The 19,506-nt window shown below is 40.1% G+C and overlaps 1 protein-coding gene across 2 annotated transcripts in view; it reads left to right on the top strand.

Moving 5' to 3' along the window:
- BAALC (BAALC binder of MAP3K1 and KLF4) overlaps positions 1-12,441 on the top strand; it is a 30,766-nt gene extending 18,325 nt beyond the window's left edge. Inside the window, exon 3 of one of the 2 annotated variants that reach the window (XM_071553052.1) lies at positions 12,326-12,441. In XM_071553052.1, coding sequence (XP_071409153.1) covers positions 12,326-12,355 — 30 coding nt within the window. In that variant the 3' untranslated portion in view covers positions 12,356-12,441. Of the gene's footprint in view, positions 1-3,793; positions 7,461-12,325 lie in introns of those variants that run through there. The other variant, XM_071553051.1, reaches the window with a different exon arrangement.
- The last annotated feature ends 7,065 nt before the right edge of the window (positions 12,442-19,506 follow it).

Genomic DNA, 19,506 nt, shown 5'->3' with positions numbered 1-19,506 from the left:
ACCTCATGCCTGAATGGCCTCAGAATGGATCTTTTATTTGTCAGTCAGAGCAACACATACATTTTTACAGTAAAAAATGCTCCCATGCTCATTTCTGCGGCATGTATTGTGCAAACTGTTTAGATTAATTATCTATGATTTCTCCTACCTAATTTCTTCAATAATTGCCTTTCCCTGTGCTCTGCTGAAGCAAGTAGAATCCTAAAATGATTATTCTCCATTATAAGCTTGTCTCTTTGGGTTCTCCATCTTTATTTTATTTCCGTCTCAAAGGACAATGATGACTTTAACCTCTATTTTCTGATTTTGAAGCAGTATACTTTATATAGGAAATTTTTGCTGGGAGAAGGGACTCTTTGATTTCCTTTTGTGTGATAAGTAAGTCCCCGATACCACATAAATAATTGCTTTGTCTTTCCAGAATTCTTGGGCCCATTCCTTGTCTGACTCGGAGGGAGCACATTTACTTCAGTGACTGTTTTTCCATGGCAGTCCTGCTGACTACACCAATCTTTATGTCATGCACAAATTTAGGAAAGGGAGACCCCCTTGCTTTCTGTGTTGTCCACAGGTGCAGCAGGCCTGGTGGCAGCCAGGCCTTCCTTTCTTAGGCAGCATTATTTGTCTGTCCAAGTCTCCCTGAGACCTTCACAGATAATATTTTAGAGTAACCAACTGGGCACTGTAAGTCTGGTAAGGTACAGAGGCACAGTGTGGTCACAAACACAATCACAGATGCACAACTACCATAAGTTGCTCTTTAAGTCCAAGTGAATTCAATAAGACTCCAGATTCACAAATAGTGCAATTTATTGATTTTTTTGTGACAGATAAAGGTCCACAAATTGCTGTTTATAGAGGTACTGATATCAGAAAGCACAAGCAGTAGTATTATCATGGAATAATGCTTACCTGGCAGGTGTCCCTAGGGGGAAGGAGAGGTACAGGCTGTTGACCATCCAAAGATACAAAGATAGTCTCCTCTTAAGTAGTATTTATATTGTTTTCTTTGACAGTGGTGAAAAAAAGTTTCAGTTGATGTCATTTCATGATTAGGTGGAGTTTGACTTTAATCATAAATGTAAAGCATGTGCAGGGAGTGAAAAGTTATACATATTTTGAGGTTCATGGTGCAAAATTCATCTTTTAGTCACTATTTGGTTCATTCCTTTGGTTTAGTTTTCATTAGCTGCATTGTTTTAAACAGAGCATGACTCCAACCTCTTTGTACCATTCCATCCTTTGTTTCATGCTTCTCTCAGGCATGAAACAAGCTCCCTGTGTCTCTGCTCCTCAGGCATGGACACAGTTTGTTTCTGGTGAATTACTGCCAATGTGGCTACTCCTCCTCACTGAGGTTTGTCTTTTGACATTTTCCCACATGCACTGCCTCAACACAGCATGTGATGGAACTGCTACACCCACCCCATAAGAAGTGGTCCTATCTTCGGAGTCATGTTGAGAGAGGCAAAATTTAAACCTAAGGGGAGTAAGCAAATGAAAAGGGGAATTTGGACTGAACTTCACCTTGCACTTGCTAACACACAATACATCAGTACATGTCTTTTTATTTTATACCTTGATTGTATTATCTTCTGTATTGCTGTAGAACAAAGTTTTTCCCTGGTGACATGGATACTGCTGTATCTTTTCACGAGCTACTGCACCTCCAGATGTTAGGGACACATTCCCCAGCAGCATGATAGCCAGAGCTATGGGGTTGCTGTAAGCAAAAAACACAAACGCCTGTCATAGCCACTAGCCCACAGAGAAAAATTAATTGGTGAGGCTGGTTATGGTTGAACAGAACTACATAATTAGTAATCCAATTTGAAAAAGACTTGGCTACAATTGAGAATCAGCGTGTACCTTGCATACTATTGGAGAAAATTGTCTAATTTTGTAAGTGGTTGGAAAATTACTGCTGCATTGGATTTAGTAGGAAGTATGGACAAATTCCCACAACATTTTAATAATATGAGTGTTGATTGTAATGGGACTACTCAGTGAAGTGTGGATTCCTGCCCTGAGACCCTCTGACTTTGAAGATTTCCTCCTGCATTTTCTAGCTGAAATACATTCAGTAACATACATCTGCACTGTTGCAGCTCAGTGCAAAGAAAAATTTCTGATTATAGGTAAGGCATTTACATTATCCTACACATCTAATGCAGGTGCATAAGAAAGGGAGGTAGGTTGTCTAAATTTTTTAGTAAAACAATAAATACAGAAACTGTAATATCTAATTCAGGCTCCAGCGTTGGTTTGCCACCCTGAATCTCTGTTTCTCTAGTGAAGGAAGCCTAAGATGAGCCTGTTCCCTATCAGAACACCTTAAGTTTATGTTTCTAGCATTGAGAATGTGATGCTCCTTCCCAATTCAAAAAGTGCTCATTTTATTTATCTGAACATTCGCATTGACTACAGTTTTTATTTGATCTCTACATGCTCTAGAATGCAGTGTAATGCAGCACATGAGGCTCTCATGGGTTGTGCCATGTGCCTGTGGGCAGGAGGAGGTAAATGGCATTGCCTCTCTGTTTCTCACTTTCCCCTGCATCAAGCTCTAAAGCAGCCTCCTGCCTTACCCCTTGGCTGTGTGACAATTTGTGTCACAATTTATGATGTTGAAAGGGAAGGGGGTTGACACGGGCTGCATCTGGGAAACTTTAGTATTCTCTCATGATGGTAATGTCAAAACAACTTGAAAGTAAAAGACGATGATGATGACGATGACGATGATGATGGAGTCCTTAAACCAGTAAAGGCAATAGAAGAGTCAGGCACACCGAAAGCAAAGGTGGTAACCAGATTATGTCTCTGACTAACAATTGTTTGCTTTGATTTTCATTATATGTATAGTCTTTGGAGAGTCCTTGCATGAACAGTAGCACTGGGGGAGTAGACAGCAAAAGAGCAGGTGTATTCAGGCTGCAGCAATGTGAACAAATACATGGCAGCAAATAAACTCCAGGTGTTGCTCTGCAATATATATGCACCTTCAACTCATGTCAGTGGGAGTTTATGAGACATTATTCTATTTGGCACTCTTGCCATGTAAATAATGCCTAATTTACCTGGCATTCATCACACTGGCAAAGAGTCTCCTGGAATACTGGAAATGCAATAATTAAACCCACCTAACTCACCTCTATGTCTCTATCCACCCAGTTCTGAGTGCACTTTGTTAGACCTATCCAGTTTACTGTGCAGTATAGTGTGTTGCTTATGGCAACAAGCAGACAGAGTAGGATATGGAAAAATTTAAATTAGGGGTGCACTTGCATGCTAGACAGACTGACTTTTTTAAATATTGGAAATTATCTGATGAAGCACTGAAAGGTATGTATTATGCTTGGGTCTTATATGCAGGCAGAAGTAAATGTTGCTTTAAAACTGTCTTTTCACTTAAGAAACATAAAATTAAGCATAGAAAATTCTTTCTCAGGCTACTGATGCACATCTTTCAGTGACATCAAAATGAACTTCTGAATTTTCACTTCTGGACTGAAACCAGATTTATTTGCTCTGCTTTTAGAGTACACACATGCAGAGATAGTAAGTATAGTTAAGAGGGTTGATCCAAAGTCTAATGACGTCCACAGCCTTTATAGCAGTTATAAAAGCTTGTGTCTATTCTGAATGAGAAAGTTGCTCTGCATCACAGTACCATGTGAAGGATGCTGGAGGCATTTTGTTTGTTAAGTTGAAGTGTTTTTCTAATTTAGGAGGCAATCAGTGACCCTTTCTGCTGCCAGTGTGGAACTCACTGTACTGTTTAATTCTCTCATAGAGTAAACGAGACACACAGAAAATGTCCACAAAAGAAGTCACCATCAATGTTACAAAAAGCATCAGACAAAGTGACAGAAGGAAAACAAAGAGTTGTGCCAATTAACACAGAAAATTGCAGGTGAGGATGGACTTTACACTCACTGCACTTCAAATGTCATCAGTCGCTGAAGACACAAAGATCTCCAGATGTTCCAGGGGGGATACAGCAGGCAGCTTCTGCTGGGCGCCTTCAGAGGCAGGTCTTGTGGAAACCAGCTGCAGACATCCTAGGATCTTCAGATGCCATTTGTCTAAAACAGTGGCACTACACAGACATACACCGAAATTCAGGCCATTTGTTTTACACTAATTTCTGTGTTATCACTTTTGCATGTCCTGTTCTGCATTGCTATTAAGATCAGTTTGGATAATAAGGGACACAGCTCATCACAATTAAAACCAGGAAATGAACAAATAAATCTGTATTTTTAACCATAAGGAGTTTTGAGTGTGTACATTCAAACCTATTTAAAGCATTCACTTTAATAAAACTCAAACCCAGGCATCTCAGAAAGTGACACATAGGTGACTTCCACTAAATTTCTTTTAAACTATATATATATATATTGGTTATATATAGTTAAGTCATACAGTAACCTCTTTATATATTAAGCTTTCAATTATTTAATTTTAATTTATTGTCTGTATTTACATAATTTTTGTCTTTAAAACAGTAACTTTCATATTAATCAGCTTTACTTGAAGTTCCTAGTCTTAGCTGGCAAGTAGAGTTACAGCTCCTTAGTTTTTATATATCTCCCTTTAATTATGTTATGACCCAGACTGACTTGGAAAAAAGTTATCATTAATACTACATGAAATTAACCATAAATCTTAAAGCCCTACTCTAATGTCAACTCAAAAAAACCCCTTTATTTTATAAGACATAATTAATTTACTGTGCAGAACTTATTTAATTGCATTGTAAGCATCATGTATCACAGTACTCCATGATTATCATTATTATACACAAAAAAAGGAATATAACTGTTCAATGTAGTAAAATCCAGGAATTAATTCAACATGTGACTTCTTAATATAGAAGTAAAAATATATATTCTTTGTGATTTTGCATGTTTATGAAGATAAAAGAGGTAAATCTATTTACCTTCCCCATCATATATATATTTTTTCACACATATATATATATACACACACATATATACATATATATGTATGTATCCTTAGAGGGCCATTTGAAAGTTGTTCGTAACAAACAGATGGCATTGGGAAGACAATCCATGTATGAGTGGTAAAAAGTCCTTTTTATGAAAAGGCAAACAGTATAAATAGAATTCTGGGACTGTATCCTAATTTATTCAGTATTAGGCTCATCTATTAGCTTACTGCTAGGTATGCGAGGACTTACTAATTTCTTTGTAGTACAAGTCTATGCAATAGATATTATTTATCAATTATTCCAACAAAAAGGCAAACTGAAATCCAGAGTTAGTGTGAGACTTTTGCATACTATAGTGTATTTGAAAAAGATTAAAAGGCTTTACTGGCAGAGAGACTGCTATATAAACCTGATACAGGAATGCTACAGAAAGTGAATAATGATGCTGATGAGTCAAAGGGTAGAAGGGATTTTGAAGGAAGGCAAAAGGGAGGGTTCATTGTGTAAGAAGCTCTTCCAGAGATTGTTGCCTTGGGTGGATACCATGTTAGAGTGGGTAGACACAGGAACAGAGGAGTCCTGGCAGTGAGATTATTTACTAGGTAAGAAATGATTTTGTGATGATGTGCTGACCAGATGGCTTGGGTCACACAACAAAAGCACACCTGTGATGCTGCATAGCACACAGGTATAACAGAGCCCCAGGTCATGCCAAACATCGGAGAGGCAGTGTTTGAGTCTTGCATTCAGAGCATGAGATGTGACAGAATGGTTAGCAGGGATGGCCTTGGTACAGGATTATCTGGGCAATACCACAGACCTTGCTTATGCTGCCCACAACCCCCATCGAGGTGGCAGCTGTGGAGTCGTTGCCCTGGACAGCTCATAGTAACTTTCCTGAGCTATACCAAGATCCCATAAACCTGTTCATATCCCAAAACTTAACTTTAGGGCATTCAAAGACTGCATCCACCTTCTGTGGTACAAGCCACACTTAGTTACAAGGAATTTTATACAGTCTTCTCATGTAATACATTACTGTTCTTATTCATTAGGTTGTAACTGAAAAGAAATAACATTATGTCCTAGGTGGCTTCTTAGTTCCTAACATGCAAACTTTCAGTGACCTTAATAAAACTGAGAGCAGGTTGTAGAAATATTTTTGTTTACTTTCCTTCTACTAGAGATAACCACCAGTAGAAACAACCACGTTGTTTATAAAATAATAAATTACTCTGTAGGGTGACAGGATCTAGTTCATACTGCTTCAGACAATTTAAAGTTCTAAAAATAGATTCCTGTGCCAGTTTTAGTGGAAGCAGCAAGCTCAAAGTGTAATCTAGACATCTTCAGTCTAGGTGCCCATCTTAGGAATGAAGAGTGTTGTTTACAGGGTCTGCCCTTTGAGTAACAAATCAAGTATCTTTCAAATATAAATGGCTCAAATATATAAACCATGTTAAAAGATGTGGACTTTCAGATAAAGGACCTGTGGGCATCTCTGTCTTCTTATATGACAGGATTCTTGAAATATAGTTTTCCCCCAGAAGACACTATGCCACATAATTTGTTCAATGTGCCTCGGCTGCACATGAGGACTTCTATACAACACACTTTCTGCTGTAATGATTTGCCAACAGCCAGTGAGTTTTTATGATTTGTCTGAGTTCAGGTTTCAAACAGAAAGGAACTTTGCCATGTTTCCATAATTGCAACAGAATGTATACATACGATTTTCCTGATGTTTATATACATGTAAAATACATCTTCTTCCACTATGTGAGAAATGGAATCATGCAAAAGAAAGTTAATGTCTTCATTGGCTAAAGAAGAGGAAGGATTTACAGTTACTACTTCATCATTAGGCAAATGTATCTTATCAAAGACTCACTGCAATTTTATCTTGCAGTATTCCTTCATCTTCTCGCTTACGCTTCCTTAATGTATTTCATAATTGTATCATTCTTGTAGGATATTGAATGGAAGACACACAATTTTACTGTGTGGCTGAAATGATTTTGTCCTGAAAAAAGTAGTAAACTATAATTATTGTGTAAGCAATATATGAGAACTGGGTTAAACATGAATTCTGGTTTGTTAAAGGACTGAGATTGCATGAAAACAAGAAAACAGGTACTTTGATCTTCCTGGTGTATCATATACATAGATATTCATGTGTGCATGTCTCTGCATGTGTACATTGTAATGTCTTTAGTGTGTACTCCTGCAGTTCAGGCACATTTTTTGAGAACCTTTAAATTTTGATGCTCAAGTGTAAAATATTTTAATTTTTGAACTGAAATCTGTTTTACATGCCTTGTGAAAAGAATGGTTTAAGTAATTTGTGCACAGAAATGGTATTTGAAGAAAATAGGCTTAGTTTTATTTGCAAATAATGAAGAATATAGCTAAATTCAAACTGGACTAATGGGAACATTTTTGTACTCTCATTTTAGCTGCAAATTATTGAAAGTTGATCTTAAACTCGAAAATAAAGATAATTTTTTAAGTGTCTTTTTATTACTTCATGCATTTCACATTCATTTGTTTGTGGGTGATTTATCTTTAGGAGCTGAGATCAAAGACTGCAAAGGTATAATGAATGGTTCCCACCTCCTCTCTTCACAGAATCAGAATATTTCTGTATCTGATGTCCTCATATTGTGATTTGTGGACTCTGTGGTCATATCAAAGAAGCTAAAATATATATATTCTCCATAAGAAATCAGTGTATTTGCCGAAGAGGGCTTACGAGGTCAAAATGCAGTTGTAATTATAAATTGCAGAGTTTGTGGTTGCTGTCATAGCTACAGTGGAAGACACTGGGAATCTGAGACATTTTCTCTAGTAAGATGTCATAAGGCAAGTATGAGCTAAATAGAATACAAAACTAAAAAATGCTCTTTACTGCTGCCTGAACCAGAAAGCACAAGGTGGAAAAGTAGCTATGGTGTTGTTTGACCTCTGTCATAGAAATAACCTCAAAACTTTTACACATAGCACTTTTAATTTTTTTCCAAAATTACAGTAAATTTACAAGATATTCTTCCTTAAAGATAGAAAGGCTCTTGCTGAAATATCATCCTCATTCCAACTGCCTATGCCGCAGGTGTTGTGTGGTAGGTCAGCTTAGTTAGGCCTTAGATTTAGAAGGTTTCAGTTTAGTAGGGCCTGATGGTGTTATGTAGATTAGAAGGGACAGCTTGTCACCCGACTTAAGCAACCAAAGAAATATTTCATACCAGATGATGCAAACTGAGATATAAAAGGGAGTGAGGGGAGGTGTCTGGACAGGGTTTGCTGTGCTGCTCTGCAGAGCTGTTCCACTGCTGCCCCACCACTACTGTTATTTTGGGAAGTAACATTTCTATTGCCAGCTTCTCCCTTTTCCTTGCTGGGTGTTTCTTGCGAAGGCTTTGTGGGTGGTTTTGTAGATCAGGTGGTAGAATTTGTGTTCGGTAGGAGTAGGGAGTTGTTTCTTTTCTTACCTTTGTATATGTGTGTGTTACACTGTAGTTTGTTTTTAATTTTCCCTCCCTCCTGTAAATACATAAACCAGTTTAAGTTTTAGCGTTTTTCCCTTTTCCCTTGGCAGGGGGAGGAGGAAGACTACATTGCTATGGTTTATACTTGGCATTTTGCCCAGGTTTCAAACCAAAACATTTGCCTGACAAGTAGCTTGTTCTCTTTGATTCCTGGCCAGGATGCTGGCATAGGAACTGGTTTGTTTCCTGTGGAAAAGGAAGAATAGTATCAAAGGAATGGCTTTCAGATGTGCCAAAAGAAAAGGAATCTGGGAACATGAGGAAGCCACAGTCCATCAGTCAGGCATGTAACAGCCCATAGGAACTCTGCAAATGGGATGCTTCAAATTCGAGGGTCAGACTGTGCCTTGCTGGTGCAAGAAGTGGCTGATGGGATGGGTAGGAGTGCCTTGCTGCAAGGGAAGCTCCCAAAGCTTAGTTTTAATAGACTCTGTTTCTCTTGTGCCTCTGAGGGACACGTGCTGAGGTGGCATTTCTAAAATTAATACTTAGGAGGTGCTATATGAGCTACAACAATGTGGACACAGCATGTCCACAGGATGTTTTCATTTCACAGTGAGGCAAATATTTTGAAGAACTTGGTACACTGAAATGTTTCAAAACTAAACCTTCAGAGTCCTCTGGCCAAGCATCCCCCATTGCACTCATGCCTTCCCAGGTGCCTCCCTTCCAGATTGTCTCAGTGAAACAAGTGGAAAAGGTACCAGCAACAAAAAAGATGTGGTGGTCTAAGAAGCAGGGATGAAAGTTCTCATTCTGTCTTGTTAAAGTCCTCTAGTCTGATTTTCAAATTTTTTTCAGGTAGCCTGTGCATACTACCCAGAATTAAAAGCCATTCTCCTGCCCATCAGTAAACTAATGGCAAAGTTGGATCATTAATAGAGGATAAAAAGTTAGCTAGTTCACTAGAAAATACATTTGTTGACATAGGCAACTTAAACAAGATAAAACTCAAGTTTATTTGCAACAGGTCCTTACACAGAAAAAAACTCTGGGAAATACTGTAATCTTAATGTTAGAAGGATGTTCATAAGCAGGAAGGGAGAGGGGAGAATGCAATAGCTTTTCTCTTCTTTCTAGAGGACTGAATTTCTTTTAAGCCCTGAGTGCAAAACTGGGATGCTGCTGTAAAACTGTTCTTTCAAGACTGTTTAAAACAAGTAGTTTTAGGTTGCTGGGGATGCCTGCTTAGCTGAAAAATAGGATTGAGGGAGAAAAAAAGAAAGAAAGTGGTGTCACAGGCCAGGACTGAGCCATGCTGCCATTTGTATTAATTAGCCTTCCTTACACACTCTTGCATTATAATCAGTATCACTCAGGTTTAATTTAATTTCCATTAATCTTTGCAAAACACCCACATGTTTGGATACAGGGAAATATGTTTTGGGTATTACTGCATGGACAGAAAGAACAGTTTGCTCACAGCAAAAAAAGTGCTTAAGGAAAGGCACCATAGCTAAGTAGTAGCCTATTCTTTATCAGCTATGAGGAATTGTCAAATGCAAAAGCCATGAAAATATTTATGGTCATCTGTATCTGGTATTACCAGGAAATTAAACTGTTGGGCTTGTTCATGCAAGGCAGATAGAACTTTCCAGGTCATGCTCAGTAAGTGATTTAATGTTCAGTTTGCCTGACTCAAGGGCTGAAGGGTAATTTGAACCTGAAACATTGGGTGTTGTGGCTTGTCCATGTCCCTAAACCAGCCCTTCTGCAGTGTAATGGCATCTCCTTTTCCCTCAAATTAGTTCCTCCACAGAATGTTTTTCCCACTAAATTTAGACTACAAATATGACTTAATATTTGCAGCACATAATGAGATATACCATTATATTATTAAGAGCATAATTTTACCAATTTGGACATGGCCCTGGTGAAGCTAAAGTTCATGATCACAACTGCCGAGCACAGTTGCAAAGTTGGTTCTTGTTAATTCACTGAGCAGCCACTTCTCCACCCAAGCAGTATCATCACCTCTGGGAACTACATGGTGTTCAATATTACTAAACACATATAATGTTCTATGCAAATGATATTCATTATTCATGTTTCCAATTCAAAACCATCTTTCAGATGAACTAACATGTTTAAAATCATTGTGGAGGCAAACATTGTACACCTAGCACCGGAATGCAGCATTTTACTACTCTAGCTGGGATTTCACACCTAATAAGGATTTTCTGTCCCTTGTCTGTGCCTGATATCATGGCAATCTTTTGACAATTTAGAAGATTAATTAACCAACGCAACAGAATAACTTCCAGAATATATACTGGGGAAGATTTGTCACCAGGAGATTGCTGTCATCATTGCTGCTTATGTGCCTATATGCCGTTTTTTCTTACAATGTATTACCTGTATCCATGGTGAGAAAGTAGTTTCTTATGTCTGCACTATATAGGTATTTTTCAGTTCTGTCTAATAAGCTCTCATGTTACAAATGGGTTTCTTTCATGGGGTGAATCTATGCTGCCAAATCCCTCAGCTCCAATACCTACTCCTGGATCCTAGTCCCAGACCATCTGCGCTGCACACAATGGCACATGTTCATGTTCGCATGAACAGGAACAAAACAACTAGTTCCCTCTGCAATAAAACCGGGCTGGCCCAGGAGCTGTTCCTTGAAGGCAGCACTGTTTACACCGTGTCCGTCTCCCTTTGCCCTATAGAGACCTGTACCACCCCACCTGCATCCCAGCCTGGCACACCAATGGACATGAATGCCTTTGCATTATGCCCCAGAGAGCAGCGGCAGCATGTTATAAACAGCTTCTGTGAACTGCAGAGCAATCCTTTAACTAGTCTGGGAGAGGTGTTTTCACACATCATGAAAGTAATTTCCTGCCTGCTCCTCCTTTCCATTCTGAGGATGCCACCTAGGCAGCCTAACAGCAGCCCAAACCCTCAGCATTCCTGTCCCCATCCTTCTCCAGGCAGAACAACCCTGCCCACATTCCTGATTTCTCCCCTAGCTCAGCCCTCCTGGGACCTGGCATGTTTACCCGTATTTCACTGCAATGCACCACTCTTCTCACTTCCAGCCATGACACATTTCTGACCACCTCCCTACAGGGCTGCTGCCCCCTCAGCACATGGGCACTGTGCTCAAGTTACAAATACCACCCCACTGCACCAGAAGTTACAGCCTGAGAAAAGGCAGTTGTTACCTTGTATCTTCATTGCAGGTTCGGGCTGTTCTCAAAAACATCACAGGACTCTGAGAATGGCTCTCTGTATTGGTAGCTGTACCGAAGTGTAGCTGCAAGACCTCCAGGACAGTCAGTACAATTTACAGGGGCGAAAGAAACATATCTTCAATGCAGAGCCAAGAATTCATTATTAGTCTAATAAAAATGCTTACAGTCCAATGAAGTAAATACTATCAGTGCTGTTATACAGCAATATACTACTGATAGTCCAAATTCCGGTTACCACAGCCCATTCCCAGGAAGGAGATCCACTGCTCAGCACCCTCCCCACTGTCTGGGCCTGTCCTCTTCCTGCTGGCTCCTCTGTGCCCTTGGGTCAATGGCACCAATCTTCTCCAAGAAGGAACAGGGAAGCCTGGGAGAACCATGATATTAATGCTCATAGTTTTCTACCTTGTCTTCTCCATGAGGATTATGACTGATGCTGGAGGGATTCTTCCTCCTCACCATGTGTCTGTTTGAAGTAATTTTAATATGTTTTCCAGCTTACTTGCTCTTTCCTCCTTGGTTTGCAATTCCATGTTTTGTCTGAATTTGCTATACATAGCATATTTTACTTGTGTTGGAGGTTCATTGTTCTCTCTTTATTCCTAAAATAGGTTTAATCCAATCCACAGGGTTATTCTCCTCTGGTGACTGAAAACTGACCATCTGTGACTTGTGCTTACAACCCTGGAACCTTTAGTATCAGTCTGCACTTGCACTTTGAAGACCTCTAGTCTCACCCTGCTACAATCCCATTTTCCTGCAACCACTATAAAGTTGTAACTTTCTAATAACCTAATGAATGCTTTATCAGCACAACCTAGTTGCACACACATCTTTGTTTTAGAGCCTACTCCTTGCTTTACAACTAGAACAACCAATCAGAAGACAGACATTCAGACAGACAGACACAGACAAAATACTCCATGTCTACTAGTCATGGTAATATCATTGGTAAGTCATCAATTTACAAACACTCAGTATGCTTGAGGAGACACAGTCTGGATTATGGCTCCAAAAATTCCATCTTGGTCATACTTCCATAGCAATGAATCAGTGGTCTTAAGGGTGATGAATTTCAGAGCACTGTCCTCTGCCACAGGCTTCTGCCAACCATTTCCATCAACTGTTGGAGGTGCACCCCCATGCAACAACTTGGTATCCAAACCTGGTCATCCCAGATGGTCCTGGCACATCTTGGTCCCAGCAGCAACACTGTTATCTTGTGTCACAAATCTTTTCTGAACTGCAGAGAAACTGGCAAGAATATAGTCCTGGTGACTCTGGGTTTCATGTTGCTCAGGTCCATATGCTGGCTGCCCTGGCATGGATAGCTGTTCTACTGGTCAGGATTAACTCTCCAGCTCTTTTAGAGAGACGTTGTTCAAGAGTAGGAGTCAGGTTTTGCACAGAACACAGGCAATATCAAAGTTTCTTTGACAGAAATGTGAGCAGTAAATACAGCAGTGGCAAAAGCACCATAAAGCAGTTGCAATGGCAAGTGAAATGGTAGCAGTGTTGGGCAACATGTTCTTGCAGTAAGGGAATGTCAGTGTGGGGAGGGGACAGACAACTTTTGAGTCTCCTGGAGCAGTCACTTGCCATGCATGGGCAGGAAAGTGCTGTACACAGCACACCAGAAAAGGGCAGAGGGTGAGCTGGTGGAAGTCCTTCTGGATACAGACCAAGCAAGCCCACGGCTATGCAATGTGTCTGCAGCTTGACTGCTCTAGAAGGGACTGACCTTGGCATTTTGAAGATAAGCTGCAATGGGGCCAATGTCTTCAGAAGTAGAGCTGCCAGCTGCCCGTGACTGAACTTGGATCTGGACAGAATTTGGACTAAGGAGAGTGTAGGAGCAAACAAGTCAAAAATATGTTTCTCCATTGTTTTCTGCCTCTCAATACATTCTGCTAACATTGCTATGTCAGCTTTAGTGGAAAAGCTTTCTCAAGGAAATCTTTCCTGCCAGAAGATCCTGCCTTTGTGATCAGTTTCCCACATCTGGACCTGACTACATGCCAAAAAACATGTGTAGAGGTTGGGAAAGCATTATAAAAACCTGAAGATGAATTCAGAAGTTGGAGGAACAAGAGACAAGGAGAAACTAGGACGCCTTGCCCAGTCTTCTTCTGATCTCTCCTCTCAGTTCGTCTTACCTTCTTTCCAACACCACCAGCCATCATTTGTCTCGAAGGAGAGACTGCTTGTCAGCCTGGAGAGAGGGCATCAGCCTAGAGCGAGACTGCTTGCCAGCTTGAATAGTCTGTGACTGTCTGTGGAGGTATATCTTTTCTCTGAATTTTTCTCTTACAGGCTAAAATAAAGCACCCTCTTTTGCAGCTACACCAGAAGCCAGCTGGTCCGGTCGTGAGGGGAACTAACAGCATTTTGCATTTCAAAGACTCACCATCCTCTTGCAGCCAAGAGATAACATCGTGGCAGAAACAGAGAGAGCATCTGCATCCCCCCCCCCTTCCTCTCAGTTACATCGATAAGGCACTCAAGTAGTTTTTTCATGGTGGTATCTTTTCTCTGCTTCTATAAATAATCTTAAGCATTTTTCCTAACTTTTCTTATTTTTCCTCTTTTCCTTTCACCTCTCTCGCAATCAATTAATAAAAATCAGTTTTTGGTATTTACAGATAACTTGTTTGAGTTTTAATTTTGCTCAAGAGAATGATTCGAACTTGTAGTTCAATCTGCATCAAAAATTAAGCAGATCTGAACGTCACAGAGAGTTCATATGATACTTCTCAAATGAAAGGCAAAGTTTTTAATTTATCTCCACCCCCATAAATTTCTAAAGTCTGGGATGATTTTAATTGTGTACCTAGGAAAATCAATAATTTTATCCTTCAAGAACTGACCATGTCTTACCCCTTTTTGATCAAAGTGTACAATTCACATAAATTGATTTAGAAGGACATTTTGATGACAGATCCAGACCTCTCTGAAGTAGTCCTGTTTATTTATAGGCAGTATACAAAGACAGATTGAAAGCAAAGGGAGATAATTTCTCTCATGTCTCCAAGCACTTCCATGACCAACAATTGCTGCAAAGTTTTGTCTCAGCTCTTCCTCACAGCCACATCAGCACTGCTTCTCTGACTCAACATCCTTTGAGTTAAGCATATCTCATGAAAGAACCAAGTAATCCATACTCACTGTGTCCTTCTTGGAAGATCCTGCAGTGATTCAAGATTAGCCTTTTTTCTGTGTCAGAGAACCTTCCATTGGTGGTTTAAGCACAGGAGTTACATTGCTAAGCAATGGGAAGTTGCCCCAGAGATGGTCAGTCACCCTGTCTCAGGTGGGATGCCAGTTATTCAAAACCAAGTAGTGGTAACTTCTCAAAGCATTTGGTTACTTGTGGTTATATACTTAGATTAACAAAGAAATCTTCCCTGCTGTCTCAAGCACATTGTGTCCTGCAAGTCTACTGTCATTAATAACCAAAGGCTTTTATTTTTGATGCTTTTGAGACAGCTGGAAGGCTGGTCTCCAAGAGCAGGTACGGCTGCTTCTTACTCATCACATTTATCATCACTTTATGACCACCTCCAGTTGTAAATTTATGAACTTTTCTTATTAGCTCAGGATACCCACTTTTACATCTGCTCAGTTCTTTGAACTATTCCTTTTCAAATTCAAATGGGTTTTTCCCACATATGTGAATGGTCAGTGCTAATGAATTCTTAGACGTATTTCTGTCCTTTCAAAAATCCTGTTGGAGATTTGCTCGAGCAAACTCAGGTGACCACTTTTTTTACATGAGTAGTACAATAAAATGTATCTTGACACTGCTTTCAGACTGCCTGTCAGACTCTTAGAAGACTAATAGCCCCTTCCAGCCCTGTTGAGTACTTGAGATGTTTTTGAGGTTAAAAAAGAAATAATGATTTCCTTCTTCACATGACAGACAAGTTCAAGCTTTGCTTAGCCACACCAGTGCAATTTAGTATAAATTGTTTCTACTCTATGATTTTCTTCCATATATCTAAAATAACAGTTTAAAATTCAGTGGGGATAGGTCTATGTGACATCTTTCTTCCTCCATTAACCGACTGCCTCAATTTAAAAGAAATCTTGTCTATCAAGAAAAGCAAGGAATCCTTGTGGAATGGGAAGGGTGCTTCTCCTCAAAAATCACCACAACCTTTGAAATTAAGAGATTTTAATTAAAAAAAATGTAGAGAAAAAGCATAACAGTTCTTTACTATAAATATATATATGTATATATATATACATATATATATCTGTATAACCAAAAAACTCTCCCAGAACAGAACAAACACAACACTGTAACCAAAACTTTCAAACACATCCAAGTCCTCTCTCTGCCCCTTCGGTGCAGTTGCATTCACAGAGAGCAGGAGGCGATGCCGCGCCGTGGGAGGCAGTGGCCGCCGTGACTCACGGGCTCCGGTGAGGCAGACACGGGTGAGGAGAGGTGCTGGTTCCAAAGCTCATGTGGGAATGGTGGCCACAGGGACGGGCTGAAACCTTTCCTGTGGGCAGTGCAAGGACACTCTCACCGTCCTTTGTCTGAAGGCATTGGGGGGAGTTAGCAACTCCTCTGCGAATGGCATCGGCCCCTTGACGAGCCTGTAGCGAATCCAGGCAGCGGTGATTGTTCTCTCAGACGGCACAGGGTGTGTGGAGTCAGGGAGAGAGCCAGGAATCCCCTCCCGATGCTGCCACCTACCCAGCAAGCAGCGGTTGCTGCTCCCAAGCAGAGGGAGGACCAAAGTGTGGCCAGTACCAGGAAACCTCTCTCTCTCCCTACCTCTCCCCCGTCCTCTCCCCAGCCGTCACATTGCAATGCAAAGCTATCAGCCATCCCTTTGCTTAGGCTTTAGACAGCTGGCTCTGGGAGAGGTAGTGAGAGAGCTGGGCTTCAACAAGCCATCTCATCCTGGCCTCCAACTCCCAAACCACTGTGTTGGTAAGGGACAGAAAAAAATTCCATGAAAGAGTCTGAAACTATGACACTGACTGTTTCATTTGCACCTACAAAAGGTAAGTTTTGATTCAAGTGACACCAATTTTTACTTCTACTAAAACCATTGCATAGTATCTTGTCTACTTTGTAGACATAAAGGCTTTAAAATGTGTGTGTTGCACATTCTCATTAATCTCTTTATATTGGCAATGTGATGCAAGGTGACTTAACTGTGGGCAAAAATCAATGGGTTTGTATTTTTTTTCCAGGGTTTTGTTTATATATTTTCATGCAATACAAAAAGTAACTTTATACGATATTTTTAAAAATTACATTTGTGTGTTCACAAGTGAAAACAGCCTCTTTCTTCATTTAGTCAACAGGTATTATGCTGCTGCTGTTCTCCCACAGTAGTCCATAATCCAGAAGAAACCATGTTGCTTTACTACAACTTAGTAGGAAAGTGGAAAGCTCCAGGAATGGAGCTTTGATTTTCTTCCCTTTTTATTGCTTTTAAAATCCAGAAACTGGTTAAAAACAGCAATTGAAGAGAAACAGCTAGAGCTCCTGAGTATAGAGCAACTTTAGATTCTTCCAAATTGGTAGAAATTTGAGATTTTCTTCCTAGCATTCAACAGTTTTGCTCATACAGTTCTCGTAGAGCTCAAACAAAAGCTTAGCTGAATTATTCACTTTACTCCCAGGAGTATAGAAACCTTGTATTTGCTAGTGGCTGAGAAAAGACACAATGCAATTGGCAGAGATGCAGACACATTTATAGCTTGCCAGTGATGCCTAAGAATTTAAAGTAATTTTAGAAGGTTTTAGAATCATATAGTCTCTGCTGAGTTACTTGGATGTTAAATGTGAATATTTAGTGTCTTTCCCACGAGCTGGGAGCTGCTTTCAGGTCTTGTCAAGGCCGAGCTGTTTTGAACGGACACCTGCAAGGTAACAGAAGACAAACAACAGGAGAAGGCCCAAATGCTCCCTCCATGACGAAGGGGGTAGATTGACAGAACTTTTGGGTGGGCATTAAAGAGAAAATGAGAATTCTGATTGGATGTTAAAAGGGAGTTTAAAACCCTAAAACTTCCGGACCTAGGGGTCAGGCCCCCCTGGGTTTGAACGTGGAAGCTTCTTCTAATAAAACACTGTATCTTTCTCCATTAACTTGCCTTCAGTGTGTCTCTTTTCACAGGGATACGCGATCTAAGGCATTACCAGAAAAGGCACAGAGAGGAGAATGGAACAAGGGAAACATATGAATTATCGACTTATGAAAATGTGAGTCCATTGGATTAACTCCTAATAATAGTTATATTTGTGTAAACCAATGAATACATTAAAATTTTGAATATGATAACAGAACTTGTTCTTTGTCTTCTACTAAAATTTGGTATCTCTTTTAGTATAAATTACTCCACAATACTTGGTTAAACACCTTCATTTGAGTTTTTCAAAGGAAGGTGAATTAATTTGATGCAAAACACAATGAGGCATGTGTTAGTATAATGCAAGTGCAAAGAGGAGAAAAGAAACAAAACACTGTCTTTGTCTGTTATTTAATTTCATTCCCTTTGTTCAGGAGCAAATGTCTGCTCCAGTGGTGAAGAATGAAGTTCCTAGGTACTTATGCAAGCTGTTATGACATTTGATACACAAAGAAGAGACAGTAAAATTGGATTTTTGAAGGATTTATGAATCCAAGAGCCAGACTGACAAATCTTAGTTACATTACTCCAATTGCATTTCCAGCAGAAATCGAGTTGGATGAGTTAAACTGATTTTTGCCTTGTCTATCCATTTTGATCTACCAACATTTTCAAAAGGTCCAAGGAGGTGCATTACAATACCTTTGGTATGGAATTTTCTTCTCTCTCTGTAACCTGTAAATGGAGTTGCCATCCCTGGATGTCTCTGTTCCCCTATTTAGAAACTTGGATGGATCTTTTGGCCCATTTCCTTAAGTGCTGTCAGTATCTTTAGGTTTGGAGCAGCTCTCAGACATGATCAGCCTCTCCATCTAGATGCCCAGTAGACGTATGGCCTCTCCTACTATGCTGGGATTGTTTTGCTTATCTTCACTTTTCATCATGAAAGTCATCAGTTCTACAGCATGTTGCCACTGCAAAAGTTGGACCAGATACACAACCTTGTTTCAAACATATCACTAAACACAACATGGAAAACAATGTTCCAGGAGCATGTGTCCTTCTAGTTTATCATGATCCCAATTGAACCTTTCAGATGGTTCTTAAAATGCTTAAAAGTTTGAGTAAAACATAATCAGTTCATGGGGTGAAAACTGGTGGCACAGGGTGACTCACAGTGGTCTTTTGTGCCCAGATGGCTCAGCAAGGTAGAATGCAATTATAGCAGTGCAGTACTGAAATTAAAACCCTTATTCAGACTTGCAAAACAGTTAAATCTGATAATGAACACTTAGCCATTGTTAAGTCATTGTTCTCTGCTACTGGGAGGCTCTGAGCCATGACCTGTTGCAGGACAAGTTCACACCATGTACACTAATGTCTCTGTGGAAGGAGACCTGGACATCTCTATCATTCAAGGGCAGTTTGGGTCCTCTGAAGACAAAGAAAACAATGGTGACTAGTCTGCTGTTGGCAAGTGTTACAGATTTGGATCTTAATGGAATTGTCTCTCCCTACCAACACAGAATTTGGGAGCTAATGCCCAACACCCCATGCCACTAGATAACAAAGGGGTGACCAACTGCTTTGAATTCCAGTTTGATTGCTGAGGAGGTGAGGGGAGAGGCAGAGGTTTGTCCCAGGGGGGCCGGACGTCACTTTGTTTTGGGGCAGCTGCTGTGAGTGAAAGCCACTGTTTGCTGGGCTTGCGAAG

Source organism: Pithys albifrons, chromosome 4 (assembly GCF_047495875.1).
Source record: "Pithys albifrons albifrons isolate INPA30051 chromosome 4, PitAlb_v1, whole genome shotgun sequence".
Classification (NCBI taxonomy): domain Eukaryota; kingdom Metazoa; phylum Chordata; class Aves; order Passeriformes; family Thamnophilidae; genus Pithys; species Pithys albifrons.
The sequence above is the reverse complement of the archived record's forward strand: the minus strand, read 5'-3'. Positions and strand labels throughout refer to the sequence as shown.